This window comes from Nerophis ophidion, linkage group LG26 (assembly GCF_033978795.1).
Source record: "Nerophis ophidion isolate RoL-2023_Sa linkage group LG26, RoL_Noph_v1.0, whole genome shotgun sequence".
Lineage (NCBI taxonomy): Eukaryota > Metazoa > Chordata > Actinopteri > Syngnathiformes > Syngnathidae > Nerophis > Nerophis ophidion.
In genome coordinates, this window is record NC_084636.1 from 30386644 (window position 1) to 30408033 (window position 21390).

Consider the following 21390-nt stretch of genomic DNA (forward strand, 5'->3'; position numbering starts at 1 on the left):
CAACACAGCAGCGAGAGTCCCGTTCAGGAAACCATCCCAAGCGGAGGCGGATCAGCAGCGCAGAGATGTCCCCAGCCGATACACAGGCAAGCAGTAAAGCTTCACCGCCATCTTTCGGAATGTAAACAATGAAACACCGGCTGCGTTTGTGTTGCTAAAGGCGGCCGCAATACACCGCTTCCCACCTACTGCTTTCTTCTTTGACGTCTCCATTATTCATTGAACAAATTGCAAAAGATTCAGCAACACAGAAGTCCAGAATACTGTGGAATTATGCAATGAAACGACAGAACTTATAGCTGGGAACGGTGCTGGAACAAAATGTCCTCTGCAATGCGTGACGTCACTCGCTCGCGTCATCATAGCGCTACATTTTAGCATGATACTTCCGCGCGAAATATAAAATCGCAATTTAGTAAACTAAAAATGCCGTATTGGTATGTGTTGCAATGTGCATTACCGCCACCTACTGTAATGGAGTGTGGACCGAGGTGGATCCCTACTCTATATTCTTTTACTTAACCCAGTGTTTTTTAAATATGTGTATATTGCTTTATATCCTATGTTTTCTGAATGCAATCCTAATATACTTCCCACTTCTAACCTAATATTTTCTTTTGCTAACTTATTTTCCAGTATTTCTCTTTCTCTATTATATGTCCTACATTGTATTAAGACATGGTCAACATTCTCTATTTGGTGGCAAAAATCACACAGCCCTGTAGTATGTTTGCCTATCAAGATAGAACACAATAAAAAGTGGCAGGATAATTGGAATAAGGAAACAAAAGGTAGAGAGTTTTACAAAGTCCAGAGGAGACTAGGTGTCATGAGAGGAGGGGGTAGAAATAGGAAAGAAGAAGACATTATTACTAGAATGAGATTAGGACATACATATCTAAATAGTTCACTAAAATTGATAGGCAAACATACTACAGGGCTGTGTGATTTTTGCCACCAGATAGAAAATGTTGACCATGTCTTAATACAATGTAGGAAATATAATAGAGAAAGAGAAATACTGGAAAATAAGTTAGCAAAAGAAAATGTTAGGTTAGAAGTGGGAGGTATATTAGGATTGCATTCAGAAAACATAGGGTATAAAGCAATATACACATATTTAAAAAACACTGGGTTAAATAAAAGAATGTAGAGTAGGGATCCACCTCGGTCCACACTCCATTACAGTAGGTGGCGCCAGAAGGTTGCTTGCCAACCGCCATAAAAACAAAAGAAGAAGAAGAAGAAGAAGAAGAAGAAGAAGAAGAAGAAGAAGAAGAAGAAGAAGCGGGCCGCGTTTATTTTTACGCTGTTGTTTTTATTTTCCCCAAATATGTGTGGCGTTTGATAAAGAAGCGACATTAAAGCTTGATTGTGCTAAGGTAAACTCGTCAAAGTGGACGCCGAACGTTTTAAAAATTAGTCCGCTTTATTTTATTTTTTTTTGCTAGCTGTCGATCGAAGTTCGCACCGCGTTGCAGACGCTTGTGTGAGCGCCATTAGTCAGATTGTGGGAAAACATGGTTAAAATCCAACTGCTGAGAACTTTGATGGAACAGCGGCTAAATGTTGCTTTTGCAGAGATTTTTCGACTGGTTGAGAGAACCATAGCAGAGTACGAGGAGGAACTTTGGACAACGAAACGGGAGAAAGGCCGAGAACGCCAACTACTAGATTCTGCTCTTCAGCCTCAAGTGGTTTTACACAGAATAGGTTTGTTGGAATTATTCTTCTTTGGTGATTTTTTTTTTCTTCTCATTTCCGGCGTGAAAGCAAAGCTGAAAAAAGTCTGCCTATAAAGTTACTTATTAATAACGAGACGGCACATAGAAAATTGGCATTATAAACAAAGGGAGAGAGTTTAGAGGGGAAACACATGCATTTCCCGGCAGGTGGGCTGTTGGTGCTGCCTGAAAAAGCCCCCCCCCCCCACCTAACTCCGCCTGTGGAGGGCCAATAAATCAATCAATCAATCAATGTTTATTTATATAGCCCCAAATCACAAATGTCTCAAAGGACTGCACAAATCGTTACGACTACAACATCCTCGGAAGAACCCACAAAAGGGCAAGGAAAACTCACACCCAGTGGGCAGGGAGAATTCACATCCAGTGGGACGCCAGTGACGATGCTGACTATGAGAAACCTTGGAGAGGACCTCAGATGTGGGCAACCCCCCCCCCCCCCCCCTGGGGGACCGAAAGCAATGGATGTCGAGCGGGTCTAACATGATACTGTGAAAGTTCAATCCATAGTGGCTCCAACACAGCCGCGAGAGTTCAGTTCAAGCGGATCCAAGACAGCAGCGAGAGTCCCGTCCACAGGAAACCATCTCAAGCGGAGGCGGATCAGCAGCGTAGAGATGTCCCCAACCGATACAGGCGAGCGGTCCATCCTGGGTCTCGACTCTGGACAGCCAGTACTTCATCCATGGTCATCGGACCGAACCCCCTCCACAAGGGAGGTGGGGACATAGGAGAAAGAAAAGAAGCGGCAGATCAACTGGTCTAAAAAGGAGGTCTATTTAAAGGCTAGAGTATACAAATGAGTTTTAAAGTGAGACTTAAATTCTTCTACTGAGGTAGCATCTCGAACTGTTACCGGGAGGGCATTCCAGAGTACTGGAGCCCGAACAGAAAACGCTCTATAGCCCGCAGACTTTTTTGGGGCTCTAGGAATCACTAATAAGCCGGAGTCCTTTGAACGCAGATTTCTTGCCGGGACATATGGTACAATACAATCGGCAAGATAGGATGGAGCTAGACCGTGTAGTATTTTATACGTAAGTAGTAAAACCTTAAAGTCACATCTTAAGGGCACAGGAAGCCAGTGCAGGTGAGCCAGTACAGGCGTAATGTGATCAAACTTTCTTGTTCTTGTCAAAAGTCTAGCAGCCGCATTTTGTACCAACTGTAATCTTTTAATGCTAGACATGGGGAGACCCGAAAATAATACGTTACAGTAATCGAGACGAGACGTAACAAACGCGTGGATAATGATCTCATCACATGGTTTTCACAGTATACAGGGGGGGGTAAGGATGAGTCACCAGGGTGAGTTTCATGTCTCTACGAGCATCCTGGCCAGAGATAGATAGATAGATTTTCAGGCAGCTGGAATCAACTCTTCACTGAAAATACACCCCCACCATAACTCCATTTCTGGTACTTCGGGTACTTTTGGTAAAGTTATTTGTGAATGTTCAGTTTGAAGATTCTTCAAACCGAAACAACGATAGGTATCAGATGCATTCATTTATTAATGTATTCATCCATCCACCCATGAGCTTCTTACAGTAAAAGAAAATGTCATATTTTTAAAATACATGTATTGGATCACGTCGAGTGAAGCAGCAAACATTCGTTCTCCTTGATGTCTCTAAAAAAGTACATATAGAGGCTTACTTTGGTGTATATATTATTTACAGTAAGCTGTCAAGGTAGACAATACATTTTCGGGACAGCAAATATTCCTATATTAAATGGTTATTGTTTTCGCCTTATCTGAACGGTGGCGAAATCATTAAAGGCTCACAATTAATCCATCCATTAATATATCCAAAGTAAAGACAACTTGGATTATTTCACCTTGTTATGTACTTTTTTATGCCGAAAGAGGCGATGTACCCACTTGAATGACGACGAAATCATTAAAGGCAATGACGGCGAAATCATTGAAGAATCACAATCAATCCATCTATTAATGTATCCAAAGTAAAGACAACTTGGATTATTCACCTTGTTATGTACCTTTTTCTGCCGAAAGAGGCGATTGAATGACGACGAAATCATTAAAGGCAATGACGGCGAAATCATTGAAGAATCAAAATTAATCCATCTATTAATATATCCAAAGTAAAGACAACTTGGATTATTCACCTTATGTACCTTTTTCTGCCGAAAGAGGCGATTGAATGACGACGAAATCATTAAAGGCAATGACGGCGAAATCATTAAAGAATCACAATTAATCCATCCATTAATATATCCAAAGTAAAGACAACTTGGATTATTTCACCTTGTTATGTACCTTTTTCTGCCGAAAGAGGCGATTGAATGACGACGAAATCATTAAAGGCAATGACGGCGAAATCATTAAAGAATCACAATTAATCCATCCATTAATATATCCAAAGTAAAGACAACTTGGATTATTTCACCTTGTTATGTACCTTTTTCTGCCGAAAGAGGCGATTGAATGACGACGAAATCATTAAAGGCAATGACGGCGAAATCATTGAAGAATCAAAATTAATCCATCTATTAATATATCCAAAGTAAAGACAACTTGGATTATTCACCTTATGTACCTTTTTCTGCCGAAAGAGGCGATTGAATGACGACGAAATCATTAAAGGCAATGACGGCGAAATCATTAAAGAATCACAATTAATCCATCCATTAATATATCCAAAGTAAAGACAACTTGGATTATTTCACCTTGTTATGTACCTTTTTCTGCCGAAAGAGGCGATTGAATGACGACGAAATCATTAAAGGCAATGACGACGAAATCATTAAAGGCAATGACGGCGAAATCATTAAAGAATCACAATTAATCCATCTATTAATATATCTAAAGTAAAGACAACTTGGATTATTTCACCTTGTTATGTACCTTTTTCTGCCGAAAGAGGCGATGTACCCACTTGAATGACGACGAAATCATTAAAGGCAATGATGGCGAAATCATTAAAGAATCACAATTAATCCATCCATTAATATATCCAAAGTAAAGACAACTTGGATTATTTCACCTTATGTACTTTTTTTATGCCGAAAGAGGCGATGTACCCACTTGAATGACGACAAAATCATTAAAGGCAATGACGGCGAAATCATTGAAGAATCACAATCAATCCATTTATTAATACATCCAAAGTAAAGACAACTTGGATTATTTCACCTTATGTACCTTTTTCTGCCGAAAGAGGCGATTGAATGACGACGAAATCATTAAAGGCAATGACGGCGAAATCATTAAAGAATCACAATTAATCCATCTATTAATATATCCAAAGTAAAGACAACTTGGATTATTTCACCTCGTTATTTACTTTTTTATCCCGAAAGAGGCGATGTACCCACTTGAATGACGACGAAATCATTAAAGGCAATGACGGCGAAATCATTAAAGAATCACAATTAATCCATCTATTAATATATCCAAAGTAAAGACAACTTGGATTATTCACCTTGTTATGTACCTTTTTCTGCCGAAAGAGGCGATTGAATGACGACGAAATCATTAAAGAATCACAATTAATCCATCCATTAATATGTCCAAAGTAAAGACAACTTGGATTATTTCACCTCGTTATTTACTTTTTTATCCCGAAAGAGGCGATTTACCCACTTGAATGACGACGAAATCATTAAAGGCAATGACGGCGAAATCATTGAAGAATCACAATCAATCCATCTATTAATATATCCAAAGTAAAGACAACTTGGATTATTTCACCTCGTTATTTACTTTTTTATCCCGAAAGAGGCGATGTACCCACTTGAATGACGACGAAATCATTAAAGGCAATGACGGCGAAATCATTAAAGAATCACAATTAATCCATCTATTAATATATCCAAAGTAAAGACAACTTGGATTATTTCACCTTGTTATGTACTTTTTTCATGCCGAAAGAGGCGATGTACCCACTTGAATGACGACGAAATCATTAAAGGCAATGACGGCGAAATCATTAAAGAATCACAATTAATCCATCTATTAATATATCCAAAGTAAAGACAACTTGGATTATTCACCTTGTTATGTACCTTTTTCTGCCGAAAGAGGCGATGTACCCACTTGAATGACGACGAAATCATTAAAGGCAATGACGACGAAATCATTAAAGAATCACAATTAATCCATCCATTAATATGTCCAAAGTAAAGACAACTTGGATTATTTCACCTCGTTATTTACTTTTTTATCCCGAAAGAGGCGATTTACCCACTTGAATGACGACGAAATCATTAAAGGCAATGACGACGAAATCATTAAAGAATCACAATTAATCCATCCATTAATATGTCCAAAGTAAAGACAACTTGGATTATTTCACCTCGTTATTTACTTTTTTATCCCGAAAGAGGCGATTTACCCACTTGAATGACGACGAAATCATTAAAGGCAATGACGGCGAAATCATTGAAGAATCACAATCAATCCATCTATTAATATATCCAAAGTAAAGACAACTTGGATTATTTCACCTCGTTATTTACTTTTTTATCCCGAAAGAGGCGATTTACCCACTTGAATGACGACGAAATCATTAAAGGCAATGACGGCGAAATCATTGAAGAATCACAATCAATCCATCTATTAATGTATCCAAAGTAAAGACAACTTGGATTATTCACCTTGTTATGTACCTTTTTCTGCCGAAAGAGGCGATTGAATGACGGCGAAATCATTAAAGGCAATGACGGCGAAATCATTGAAGAATCACAATTAATCCATCCATTAATATATCCAAAGTAAAGACAACTTGGATTATTCACCTTGTTATGTACCTTTTTCTGCCGAAAGAGGCGATTGAATGACGACGAAATCATTAAAGAATCACAATTAATCCATCCATTAATATATCCAAAGTAAAGACAACTTGGATTATTCACCTTATGTACTTTTTTATGCCGAAAGAGGCGATGTACCCACTTGATTGACGACGAAATCATTAAAGGCAATGACGGCGAAATCATTAAAGAATCACAATTAATCCATTTATTAATATATCCAAAGTAAAGACAACTTGGATTATTCACCTTGTTATGTACTTTTTTATGCCGAAAGAGGCGATTGAATGACGATGAAATCATTAAAGGCAATGACGGCGAAATCATTGAAGAATCACAATTAATCCATCTATTAATATATCCAAAGTAAAGACAACTTGGATTATTTCACCTTATGTACCTTTTTCTGCCGAAAGAGGCGATTGAATGACGACGAAATCATTAAAGGCAATGACGGCGAAATCATTAAAGCCTCACAATTAATCCATCCATTAATATATCCAAAGTAAAGACAACTTGGATTATTTCACCTCGTTATGTACTTTTTTATGCCGAAAGAGGCGATGTACCCACTTGAATGACGGCGAAATCATTAAAGAATCACAATTAATCCATCCATTAATATATCCAAAGTAAAGACAACTTGGATTATTTCACCTTGTTATGTACTTTTTTATGCCGAAAGAGGCGATGTACCCACTTGAATGACGACGAAATCATTAAAGGCAATGACGGCGAAATCATTGAAGAATCACAATCAATCCATCTATTAATATATCCAAAGTAAAGACAACTTGGATTATTTCACCTTGTTATGTACTTTTTTATGCCGAAAGAGGCGATATACCCACTTGAATGACGACGAAATCATTAAAGGCTCACAATTAATCCATCCATTAATATATCCAAAGTAAAGACAACTTGGATTATTTCACCTCGTTATGTACCTTTTTTTATGCCGAAAGAGGCGATGTACCCACTTGAATGACGACGAAATCATTAAAGGCAATGACGGCGAAATCATTGAAGAATCACAATCAATCCATTTATTAATATATCCAAAGTAAAGACAACTTGGATTATTTCACCTTGTTATGTACCTTTTTATGCCGAAAGAGGCGATTGAATGACGACGAAATCATTAAAGGTAATGACGGCGAAATTATTAAAGAATCACAATTAATCCATCCATTAATATATCCAAAGTAAAGACAACTTGGATTATTCACCTTATGTACATTTTTATGCCGAAAGAGGCGATTTTAGCTGAGTTTAGCTACTTTTCGAGACGGGTGACGCAACCGAGTGACGTAAGCGCGTTCCCGCCAGGGGGTGCATAATTCGGCACAACACCGGGATCAGAACTGTGCAAATTAAGGCCCGGGGGCATGCGGCCCGTTAATTTTCAATCTGGCCCGTCGGACATTGCCATATAATTTTTTTTAGATCTTCTAAATTAGACTTGGGCAATTTTTTTGACTCGGGGCCACATTTAGAGAAGAAAAAAAAGTCTCTAGGTGCCGGTATATCTGATTTTTAAACGTTTATTAATTCATTTTAAAAAAAAATACAAAAGACAACAGGATTACGGTATCTCCTTAAATTGCCACCGTGCATGTAATATGTGCCTGCCTTGAATTACTGCCGGGTCAAACTCGCTCCCCAAGTTTATTAGCGCATGCTTACTTTTACCGCCGGGTCAAATTCGTGACGTCACGAGTGCCGCTTCCCCTGTCGTCTTTATCAAAATGGCGGAGGAGTTTTTTTTTCCCTTTACTATGTGTAAACCAGGGGTCTTGTTCCACAGCCATATAGATCACACAGATGGTTGTGATATAAAATAACTTTTAACACTCTTACTAATATGTGCCACACTCTGTGAACCCACACCAAACACATTTCTGGAGAACATCGGCTCTGTAACACATTATAAACGCAACATAACACTTACCCAGAATGCCATGCATCTATGACTCTTGGCTATATTATACACCCCTCTAGCACCAACCCCCCCCTTCTCCGTACGTCGGTTGGGGGGGGGGGGCGTGTATAATATAGCCAAGAGCCATAGATGCATGGGATTCTGGGTAAGTGTTATGTTGCGTTTTATAATGTGTTACAGAGCCGATGTTCTCCAGAAATGTGTTTGGTGTGGGTTCACAGAGTGTGGCGCATATTAGTAAGAGTGTTAAAGTTGTTTATATCACAACCATCAGGTATGGCTGTTGACCAAGTATGCATTGCAATTTCGTATGAGAAAGCAGTGAAATGCATGCGTCCGTCCGGTGTAAAGCAGGGGTGCCCACACTTTTTCTGCAGGCGAGCTACTTTTCAATTGACCAACTCGAGGGGATCTACTTCATTTATATATATCATTTATATTTATTTATTTATGAAAGAGACATTTTTGTCAACAAGTTAAATGTGTTTAATGATAATACAAGCATGTGTAACACATATAGATGTCTTTCTTTCACAAAGACAAGAATATAAGTTGGTGTATTTCCTGATTCTGATGACTTGCATTGATTGGAATCAGACAGTAATGATGATAACGCCCACATTTTCAAATGGAGGAGAAAAAAAGTTGTCCTTTCTGTACAATACCACATGAAAGTGGTTGGTTGTTGGCATCTAATTCATCCAGCTTCCATACACTTTACAAGAAAAACATTGGCGGCAAATTCCGTAGCTTGCTTGATTGACATTCACGGCACCCGAGGGTCTTGTGAGATGACGCTGGCTGCTGCCAGTTCATTATTATGAAAAAATGACAGAGAGGAAGGCGAGAAACACTTTTTATTTCAACAGACTTTCGCGCCGTCCTTTCCGTCAAAACTCTAAAGGCCGATTGCACATTTCCTATCTTCACAATAAAAGCCCTGCTTCATGCTGCCTGCGCTAACAAAATAAGAGTCTCGGAAAGCTGGCGTGCACAAGTGATGTGCACGCCAGCTTTCTGAGGGATCGCTTGTGCACGCCAGTTTTCCGAGACTCTGTATTTAGTTAGCGCAGGCAGCATGAAGCAGGGCTTTTATTGTGAAGATAGGAAATGTGCAGTCGGCCTTTACAGTTTTGATGGAAGGGACGGCGCGAGAGTCTGTTGAAATAAAAAGTGTTTCTCGCCTTCCTCTCGGTCATATTTTCATAATAATGATCTTGCAGCAGCCAGCGTCATCTCACAAGACCCTCCGGTACCGTGAATGTCATTTAAGTGACGTCTTGGTGAAGATTGATGATCACTAATTTTTAGGTCTATTTTTTTTAAAAGCCTGGCTGGAGATCGACTGACACACCCCCCGCGGTCGACTGGTAGCTCGCGATCGACGTAATGGGCACCCCTGGCGTAAAGGTAGGCGCGATGACATGTTGTAGAGCAGGGGTCCCCAACCACCGGGCCGCGGCCGCAGAATAATTTTTTAAATAATTTAATTTTTTTATCAGACTCAATTTTTTACTGCATGCCATTGGTAAGCACAGGGGTGAGAAGAGGTCTTAAAATGATTAGCGCCTGCTTACTTTTACCGCATGCTTTGATTAAGCACAGGAGTGATAGGAGGTTTTAAATTAATTAGCACCCCGGCGGCTATTCAAGGAAATACGGTAAATAAGAGCAAAACAGGATTTTTGGGTCGCCTGAACCTCATGTCATGCTCGGACAGTGATTCTGAAAACAAATGATAAATGTATGCATTATCCTGTTATATCTCACATTCTTTATTGTGTTTTGAAAAAAAAGGTTGTCATAAATGTTAATTAATTAAGAAAAAATAATACAAAAGAAAACACATTTTTAAGTGAATGTATTCAGTTAAAAACATTCGTTCACTTTCTTCTTTCCTTCATGGATCTAAACTTTACCGATGCCAGTAATTGTTTCTAAATTAGTAAGTAATAAGTTGTAGGTGTATTTATTTCACTATAAAAAGTTTTTTGCTTCTGCCATGAAATGATGATAATCGTACATTATTTATTTATCGCTTAAATCTCCAGAGTCTACACTAACTTCAGAGCTATCCCTCAATTCTAAGTTGTTTTTCTTGTTGTTGTTTTTTTGTTTGTTTTTCTGCCATTTTTGTCAAAGACAACAATGTTTTTTTATGGCAAACACCCAAAATAGGCAAAATCTTCCACAAAAAAAAAAAAAAATTCAGATATTTAATGTGAAGTCATCAGAGCCTTGGATAGGTAAATAATTCATAAAAACATTGATTTTGATTCAATATTATGTTTTGAGCAATGACGGTTTTAAAGGAAAAAAAAAACAGCTTTGTTTTACTAGACAACATTACAATTTTTTTTTTTTTTAACTTTTTTAAAACAAAATTGCTTAATAACTGCCACAATCCTGGTCATGATTGCTTTAGGGGGGAGAAACTATTTGGTGGTATTTTTCTCATTTCCAGCGTGAAAGCAAAGCTGAACAAGGTCTGCTTATAAAGTTACTAATAAATAGACGGCAAATAGCCTGGATAGTAGCTGTGAGATGAACAAACTCAAGAGTTGTGTATGAAAAGAGTATGGCCAACTAAAAAAACAGGCAGCATGACTTCTACCAAGGACATGTGCAGCTGTGCCTGGATGCATGCAATTGTTGTTGTTTTGACGTTCTTCCTGCCATCGTTTTTCCTCATTGCAATTAAGGCCTTGTTTACACGGCACACCAAATCTGATTTTTGTCCCTCAAGTAACAAAGATCTGATTTTTTAATTGGGGATATGTAGTACACCTACTCAGAGATCGGTAGGTCGTGAGTTCAAACCCTGGCCGAGTCATACCAAAGACTATAAAAATGGGACCCATTACCTCCCTGCTTGGCACTCCGCATCAAGGGTTGGAATTGGGGTTAAATCAACGAAAATGACTTCCGGGCGCGGCACCGCTGCTGCTCACTGCTCCCCTCACCTCCCAGGGGGTGATCAAGGTTGATGGGTCAAATCAGGGGTGCCCATTAGGTCGATCGCAATCGACTGGTCGATCTCGGAGGGTGTGTCAGTCGATCTCAAGCCAGGCATTAAAAAATAGACATAAAAATGAGCAATCATCAATCATACCAAGACTTCACTTTCGTCAGTTGTTTGACATTCTCGGCACCCGAGGATCTTGTGAGATGACGCTGGCTGCTGCGAGCTCATATTTAAGAAAAAAATCACTAACAGGGCGGTCGCAGAGAAACACATTTTATTTCTAGAGACTCCGTACCTACTGTCAAAACTCTAAAGACCGACTGCACAGTTCCTGTCTTCACCATAAAAGACCTGTTTCATCCTGCCTGTGCTAACAAAATAAGAGTCTCAGAAAGCTAGCGTGCACAAGCTAGCAAGCTACGGAGTTTGATGCCAATGTATTTCTCCCCAGCCCTCAGCGACCGCTTTCTCACTTGCTTGCCCACCCGCACAGCCACTGACGTCACTCACCTGCTGCCAGACATTAAAGGGCCACACACATATGCTACTCTCATAACAAAGTGTTTAAAAACGAGTATGCAAGTTGGACAAATGAGATGCCAAATCCAACCACTTTCATGTGGTATTGGACAGAAAGGAGGACTTTTTTTTCCTCCATTTGAAAATGCGGACGTTATCAGCACCACTGTCTAATTCCAATCAATGCAAGTCATCAGAATCAGGTAATACACCAACTTATATTCTTGTCTTCATGAAAGAAAGGAATCTATGTGTGTTAAACATGCTGGTATTATCATTAAACACCATTAACTTGTTCACAAAAATGTCTCTTTCATAAATAAATAAAAATAAATTATAAATAGGAATGAGGTAGATCTCCTCGACTTGGTCAATTGAAAAGTAGCTCGCCTGCAGAAAAAGTGTGAGCGCCCCTGGGTCAAATGCAGAGAATAATTTCGCCACATATAGTGTGTGTGACAATCGTTGGTACTTTAACTTTAATCAATTCATGGTAAAGTAAAGCTCCCGTAGATCCACGCTGATGTCTGTGTGTCCTTTACTTAACAGCCGTCAAAATATTAAAACCCTCCCAAATATATTTCACCATATACCTTCATTCACACATTCCATCCATCCATCCATCATCTTCCGCTTATCCGAGGTCGGGTCGCGGGGGCAACAGCCTAAGCAGGGAAACCCAGACTTCCCTCTCCCCAGCCACTTCGTCTAGCTCTTCCCGGGGGATCCCGAGGCGTTCCCAGGCCAGCCGGGAGACATAGTCTTCCCAACGTGTCCTGGGTCTTCCCCGTGGCCTCCTACCGGTTGGACGTGCCCTAAACACCTCCCTGACCAGATGCCCGAACCACCTCATCTGGCTCCTCTCGATGTGAAGGAGCAGCGGCTTTACTTTGAGTTCCTCCCGGATGGCAGAGCTTCTCACCCTATCTCTAAGGGAGAGACCTGGAAACTCATTTCGGCCGCTTGTACCCGTGATCTTATCCTTTCGGTCATGACCCAAAGCTCATGACCATAGGTGAGGATGGGAACGTAGATCGACCGGTAAATTGAGAGCTTTGCCTTCCGGCTCAGCTCCTTCTTCACCACAACGGATCGGTACAACGTCCGCATTACTGAAGACGCCGCACCGATCCGCCTGTCGATCTCACGATCCACTCTTCCCCCACTCGTGAACAAGACTCCTAGGTACTTGAACTCCTCCACTTGGGGCAGGGTCTCCTCCCCAACCCGGAGATGGCATTCCACCCTTTTCCGGGCGAGAACCATGGACTCGGACTTGGAGGTGCTGATTCTCATTCCGGTCGCTTCACATTCACACATTACATTACTTTAATTTATTTTCACCTAAAAAGAACCCTGATTTTTAAAGCATGGCGACCATATCCATTGTGGCGACTTCCTCCCGGTCAACTTCCTTTGTTTTCACTTTACCAAACTCCGCATGCAAGTGATGTCGAGGCCACATTGGGGTCGCATTTGCGTCTGATTAAAAAAAAAAAAAAAAAAAAAAGTTTTACTTGCAGTGTAAACAGTCAGATGAAAAAAATCAGATATATAGAAAGAAAATCAGTTTTGGGACACTTTGGCCTGTGGTGTAAACTTAGTCTTAGGATGCCGCCCAAAAAGCACAAGTCCGGACATCGGAAAAGATTTGGGAAAGGGGTAGGGCTGGGCGATATTGCCTTTTTTTAATATTGCGATATTTTTAGGCCATATCGCGATATACGATATATATTACGATATTTTGCCTTGGCCTTGAATGAACACTTGATGCATATAATCACAGCAATACGATGATTCTAGATGTAAACATTAAAACATTCTTCTTCATACTGCATTCATATATGCTACTTTTAAACTTTCATGCAGAGAGGGAAATCACAACTAAAGTCAATTGACCAAAAGTATATTTATTAATGTTAGTAAGCAATGGCACAACATTTAAGTCATTTCCAAAACATAAATTGCAAGATTTTCAGGGACATTTTAAGTGTCAAATAAAAATGAGCTGCATAATAGGAAGTCAAATAGTATTTGTCCTTCACTATGTGGTAGGTTACTAAGGCTATGAAAATCTCTTCATTCTCTAGTGAGTGACTTTACAAACGATGCTACATATTAGCAGTAAAGCTACTTTTTATAGCAACGGTTTTTCCCCCCACACTTGACAAATTACGGTTGTCTGCGGACTGGACATTGGCCGAGAGTGGAGTCAGCTGTCTTGGTTGCTTTGTTGGGTCTGCTTCTGTCTCTGGCCATGCTCCCTCCTCCCCAGCTGACGATGGCGTGGAACACCACAGAGGCCACCATAGTGTATATGTTTATTTTATGTTTTATTCATAGCTGTATGTAGAAGTGTCTGGTTGTATCTACTGCTTTAATGTCTTTAATGTCCTATGTGTTCTTTGATGTTTGATGTTGTATGTAAGAGGGATGTGTACTATGGCTATGAGTTGTTGTTTTTTTCCCTTGGCCTCAGTCTGCACCCCCACTCCAGGGCCTAGGCTAAGACCGATTTTTTTTTAATTTTATTTTAATCTTCTATTTTTTTTGTAACACCCCCCGTTTACCTGTATGTCATCTTTTTTGTAAGGGGCGCTGGAAGCCGGCAGACCCGTCAGCGATCCTGTTCTGTCTCCCTGTAATGTTTGTCTGATCTTGAATGGGATTGTGCTGAAAATTGTAATTTTCCTGAAGGAACTCTCCTGACGGAATAAATAAAGTACTATTTACTCTAATCTGATATTCCCACTTGAAACCGAACCACCGCCAGACGATGGAAACCCTGCTGTTTTTCTTGGGAATTAAGTCTTCCTTCATTTATTACCAGATCCGCAGCATCTTTCTCTCGTACGGCTACGTTAGCAGCTAACGTTAACCACGTTGCTAGCTCTCTGCTCTGCGAGGTCTCGTATGTGACGTGTGACGTGACAGTTTGTGATGGATGTGCGCCCGCTTGTCTGCGAGGAGACACAGGAAAGAGCGAAGAGAGCCTGAAGTGTACGCCCGCAGCTAAAAGTCCTGCGTGAGAACGTACACTCGAATATTAACGATATAGTCATTTTCTATATCGCACATAGACAAACCCGCGATATATCGTATATATCGCCCAGCCCTAGGAGGCCAGAAGTAAGAGCAACAGAGCAGGGGCCCAGGACATTAAAGTGGAACATTATCAGCAGACCTATGTAAACGTCAATATATACCTTGATGTTGCAGAAAAAAGACCATATGTTTTTTTTAACCGATTTCCGAACTCTAAAAGGGTGAGTTTGGCGATTGAAACGCCTTTGAATTGTTGGCTGTCGGAGCAATGACCTTTCTTTCTGAAAGATGAGCCTCGCTTGTTCCAGCACTTTTTGTGAGTCAATTCCACCATGTTTCATTATTTTCCGGATAGTGAGCTTTGTAATACATTTTGTCCCAGTGCGGTCTCTCTTAATTTCGTACGATCCATTTTAATCCAGTTTGTTGCTTTGATTGATTGATACTTTATTAGTAGATTGCACAGTACAGTACATATTCCGTACAATTGACCACTAAATGGTAACACCCGAATAAGTTTTTCAACTTGTTTAAGTCGGGGTCCACGTTAATCAATTCATGGTACAAATATATACTATCAACATAATACAGTCATCACACGGGTTAATCATCATAGTATGTACATTGAATTATTTACATTATTTACAATCCGGGGGGTGGGATGAGCTTTGGTTGATATCAGTACTTCAGTCATCAACAGAGAAATGTGGACATTGAAACAGTGTAGGTCTTATTTAGTAGGATATGTACAGCCAGCAGAGAACATAGTGAGTTCACATAGCATAAGAAATAAGAACAAGTATATACATTAGAAGTACATTTGAGTTGTTTATAATCCGGGGAGATGGGATGTGAATGGAGGAGGGTATTAGTAAAGTGTTGAAGTTGCCTGGAGGTGTTGTTTTAGAGCGGTTTTGAAGGAATAAAGAGATGCACTTACTTTTATACCTGTTGGGAGTGCATTCCACATTGATGTGGCATAGAAAGAGAATGAGTTAAGACCTTTGTTAGATCGAAATCTAAAATTTCCCATTGTACACAAAGCCTTTGTCCAACAAGTATGACTACCCAACCAATGCATTGCAAAATCATGTGGCTTTTCATGTTGTATTATATCTCATTGCTGAGTTGGCTGAGTCTACTCGGTTTTGTTATTTAAATATGGTAACTAGGGCTGGGCAAAATACAAGTTTGTAAGATATATTCATATATTTTTAAACAAGATATGAATTTAGAAACTATTGTAATATCGATATAATCTATTTTATGTTAGAATGAAAAAACGCTGCTTATTTTTGTTGTGTTCCTTGTTCTCCCCCGCTCCTCACTCCCTCTCATGGGCTACTAAACCCTTCCCATTCCTCCTTCCAAGACTGCTTACATGTATAAGAACATACACGATTGGTTGGTTGTCTACTAAGATGAGTCACGATTGGTTGAGATTAAGTCAGAACATTAGGGACAGGCCAATTCAGAGGCAAGATAGGGCGGCTCATCGAACCAGGAAGGGAAATCACAACAGACATCCCAAATGATGACGAGTCGTAGGAGGGAAGAATGATTTATATATTTTAAAAGCTAGTGGAAGATAGCAGAAAGATTTTCTTTTAGCGATGTAGACCACGTCCAGGAAACCCACAATGCGTCATCTTGGCCATATTTGGACATATGCATGTGTCTGGATAAAACATTGATTTGAGTGGTTTACCATGTAAGCCCAAATCAAAACTGTTCTTGAGTTGCCCAGGCGGGCATATTTCGCATGAGAAATGCTGCCAAAAATGTATTTTTTGCACAGCTATGTTACTTATTTTACGTAGTTAATACCCATCTTGACTAACTGGCCTTATAAAAGTGCCACTGACTGTTTACAGTACAGTTGTCATTCACTTCAATTTTACTGAATCTCGCTCAAAAATGAATATCTTTATGTTAGGGGTGTAACGGTACACAAAAATTTCGGTTCGGTACGTACCTCGGTTTAGAGGTCACGGTTCGGTTCATTTTCGGTACAGTAAGAAAACAACAAAATATAAATGTTTTGGTTATTTATTTACCAAATTTGTAAACAATGGCTTTATCCTTTTAACATTGGGAACATCATAATAATTCTGCCCACGTTAATCCACATTAAACTGCCTCAAGTTGTTGCTTTGATTAAATAAAATGACAAAACCTTTCTTCTACATATAAAAAGTGCAACATTAAACAGTTTCAAGTCAACTCATCATGCTTAATTTATTACAGCATTTGGGAAGTCTGTAGTTGACTTTTATTATACACACACATACATGCGCACACACAGCAAAATAAGCTAACGTAACGCTAAAAGCTAATTAGCCTTCACCTCAACTATGAGCGAGCTAAACTGCAGTTTAAGTTTCTAGAAGGTCAACGGGCTCATAGTGATGTTTATGTACTAGTTGTGCCTGGGAAGTGTTTTTATATTTTGGGGAGTGTACAATGTCAGCTGCTCACCTGCTAAACACATATCTGCTCATCTCGACGCCGGAGCACTAACTCCATGCTTTCTGAATACGCACTGCTGATTGGCTGTTACATCGCTCTGAATATACACTGCTGATTGGCTTTGTATGTAACCAATCAGATGGTTGTGTGCACGGGACAATGCTGGGTGCTCACTGCTCAGACAGAGGCAGAAAGCAGAGCAGCTTGTTAAGACTTTAGATTACAAACTCGTTCGATACACCCTTGTACCGAACCGAAACCCCCGTACCGAAACGGTTCAATACAAATACACGTACCGTTACACCCCTACTTTATATGTATACTTTCACAGGAAAATATATCAATATATACTTTTTCATCCATATCGCCCAGCCCTAATGGTAATCCTAAAAGAAGACTTGTGATAATTTAGTGTTTGTGCCCCTTGTTTTCCAGGCATCCATCATATGTTATTGAAGAGTGAAGAAGTCCCCGCTAAGGAGCAAGAGTGGAGCTCCAGTGTAGATCAGGAGGAGCAAAAACCCCCTTGCATTAAATTGGAAGAAGTACAAATGTGCATTGGTCAGGGTGGGACGCAGCTTCAAGTACCAGAGGAGGATGACCTAAAAACAGAGTTCCTATTGACTGGCGTTGTTCTGAAAGGTGAAGACGATGAAGATAAAGTTCAGTCCATACAGCTTCATGACAGTCAAAGTGAGGAAAGCAGAGGTGGGAAATCTCTGACGGACAATGATAAAGAGCCAGACAAAGTCTTTGTTTCACTGTCAGAAATGGACGACGGGATGAACAACGGGGCGCAGTCTCCACCTCAGTACATCTTGACAGAAAATTATAAAGAGCACTGTGGAGAACATCTATCAGAACCAGAGAACGTCTATGTTTCATTTTCAGATGTGGATGACAAGATTAACAGAGGGCTGCAGCCTATACCTCAAAACATCTCGACAGAAAATGATGAGCACTGTGGAGAACATCTATCAGAACCAGAGAACGTCTTTGTTTCATTTTCAGATGTGGATGACCAGATTAACAGAGGGCTGCAGCCTATGCCTCAAAACATCTTGACAGAAAATGATGAGCACTGTGGAGAACATCGTCTATCAGAACCAGAGAACGTCTTTGTTTCATTTTCAGATGTGGATGACAAGATTAACAGAGGGCTGCAGCCTATGCCTCACAACATCTTGACAGAAAATGATGAGCACTGTGGAGAACGTCTATCAGAACCAGAGAACGTCTTTGTTTCATTGTCAGATGTGGATGGCAAGATTAACAGAGGGCTGCAGCCTATACCTCAAAAGATCTCGACAGAAAATGATGAGCATTGTGGAGAACATCTTCTATCAGAACCAGAGAACGTCTTTGTTTCATTTTCAGATGTGGATGACAAGATTAACAGAGGGCTGCAGCCTATACCTCAAAACATCTTGACAGAAAATGATGAGCACTGTGGAGAACATCTTCTATCAGAACCAGAGAACGTCTTTGTTTCATTGTCAGATGTGGATGACCAGATTAACAGAGGGCTGCAGCCTATGCCTCAAAACATCTCGACAGAAAATGATGAGCACTGTGGAGAACATCTTCTATCAGAACCAGAGAACGTCTTTGTTTCATTTTCAGATGTGGATGACAAGATTAACAGACGGCTGCAGCCTATACCTCAAAACATCTCGACAGAAAATGATGAGCACTGTGGAGAACATCTTCTATCAGAACCAGAGAACGTCTTTGTTTCATTGTCAGATGTGGATGACAAGATTAACAGAGGGCTGCAGCCTATACCTCAAAACATCTCGACAGAAAATGATGAGCACCTTGGAGAAAATATCCGCTCGGAATCTGATCAAACACAACCAGACAGACTCTTTGCTTTACGGTCAAATACTAATGACGTGATCCACACGTTGCCGCAACCTCTGAGCACTAGTTCAACTCAACACAAGGCAGTAATGGGAAATGGAAACGTCCCCTTGAGAAAAGTCTTCCCTTGTACACTTTGTAAAAGAAGATTATCCTCAGCGTTTGCTCTGAAAAGACACATGACGATACACAACGGGGAGAATCCTTTTACGTGTTCAGTTTGCGATGAGAGATACAGACAAAAGCACAAATATTATGCACACATGAAAACACACTCTGAACAGACCCACAAAGAAAGACCACGTACGGTTTTCAAATTGGCTCCACCCTCAGATACGGGCAAGACGATGCCACAACCGGTTATACAGAAGAAATCGGTTAAACAGAAGGAACCGCGGAAGAAGTCGTCTAGCTGTCCAGTTTCTGGTCTAAAATTTAACAAGACGTCCCAGACAATCCACAAGAAAAAACATGTTGAAGAGAAAGATGCTGCCTGCTCTATTTGTAACCAACCATTCCCTAATCCAAAATACCCGACGGCACACTGGGAACAACATAGACATGAGAGACTGTTTCGCTGCACTGTTTGCAAGTACCGATTCTCCACGCTACAACTTTTTAAGACACACTTTAAAAGACACACTTTGGCAAACGCTAAATACTGTCCAATCTGTTGTAAAACATTTGAGTTGCGACCCCTTGTCGCGACACACATGAGAAAACAACACGGCGGGGAAACATTTTTTCACTGCGACTGGTGCCGCAAATTTTTCTTGTATAAGGAAAAGTTTGACAAACACAAGTGTCGTAAACACAAAAAAGGCAATGATGTCCAAGCAGCTGCCTAACAAACTGTGTTTCATATTTGTTTTTGTATATGTTTGCTTCCTTTGTTATTCTTCCCCAAATGTTTTCTTCTGTGATTGCATGCATTGTAGCGTCTTTAGATTTTGTTGTTAGAAAATGGACAGAATTTCTAGGCGCAGTCAGGGCGTTGAAGGTATATGGTTTGCTGGCTGCAGGATTAGGTCTCTGCTTTTTGCAGATAATGTGGTTTTAATGGCTTAATCTGGCCAAGATCTTCAGCTTGGAAAACTTGGAAAACTCTCTAGCAGGAAAACTCACACCCAGTGGGACGTCTGTGACAATGATGACTATGAGAAACCTTGGGGACTCTGTAGGTAGAAGCACAGTTTATTTTTCATACCATTGCAATTGTATCCAAATTCCTTGTTCTCTGTAATAGAAAAGTGAATACATAAATAATAAATAATATACCATAGTAATAAAAAAAAAAAAGGGTTCTAGATGTTTATCATAATTATGTTCTGTGTACTTTGTGAACATTTATAGTTTGAACAGTCTCTTAAACTGAATCATATTGGTCCTTCGTTTGATTTCTTTGGTTAATCCATTCCATGATTTAATTCCACATACAGATATGCTAAAAGTTTTAAGTGATGTGCGAACATACCAATGTTTTAAATAAGATTTCCCTCCAAGGTTATATTTCTCCTTTTATTGAGAAGAATTGTTGTACATTCTTGGATAGCAGGTTATAGTTGGCTTTGTACAGAACTTTAGCTGTTTGCAAATGCACCAAATCATTGAATTTCAATAATTATGATTTAATAAATAAAGCGTTTGTGTGTTCTCTATATCCAACATCATGTATTATTTTAATTGATCTTTTTTGTAACACCGTTAGTAAATGAAGCCCACATTTGTAGTTGTTTCCCCTAATTTCTACACAATAACTCAGATATGGTAACACTAGCGAAGTGATTTTTGATCCAGAACATGTTTTGCTTTATTCCTTATTTTCCTGCTACTTTATGTTGTATATTTTTTATACAACATAAAGTGCAACATTTATGCAACATAAAAGGAGATTTCCAATTAATTTTATCATCTATTATTATACCCATAAATGTGTTTTCTTTAACCTATTCAATATTTACTCTATTTGTATTTGTGCTTGACTTTATCTTCTACTGTTACCAAATACCATTATTTTAGTCTTATTAAGATTCAAAGATAGTCTTTTTTTTTTGTCAAACAAA

At 39.7% G+C, this 21390-nt stretch overlaps 1 protein-coding gene across 3 annotated transcripts; it reads left to right on the forward strand.

The window, feature by feature from the left end:
* Window positions 1–1248: 1248 nt before the first annotated feature.
* On the forward strand, window positions 1249–20985 carry LOC133543292 (zinc finger protein 358-like). 3 transcript variants are annotated; one of them, XM_061887776.1, is made up of 3 exons: window positions 1249–1489; window positions 1582–1713; window positions 17900–20985. In XM_061887776.1, the coding sequence occupies exon 3, from the start codon at window positions 17911–17913 to the stop codon at window positions 20173–20175; it is 2265 nt and encodes a 754-aa protein (XP_061743760.1). In that variant the 5' UTR covers window positions 1249–1489; window positions 1582–1713; window positions 17900–17910; the 3' UTR covers window positions 20176–20985. The 3 variants fall into 3 exon arrangements, with proteins under 3 accessions (XP_061743760.1, XP_061743759.1, XP_061743761.1); XM_061887777.1 differs by having other exon boundaries at window positions 1258–1382; XM_061887775.1 differs by having other exon boundaries at window positions 1249–1713.
* The last annotated feature ends 405 nt before the right edge of the window (window positions 20986–21390 follow it).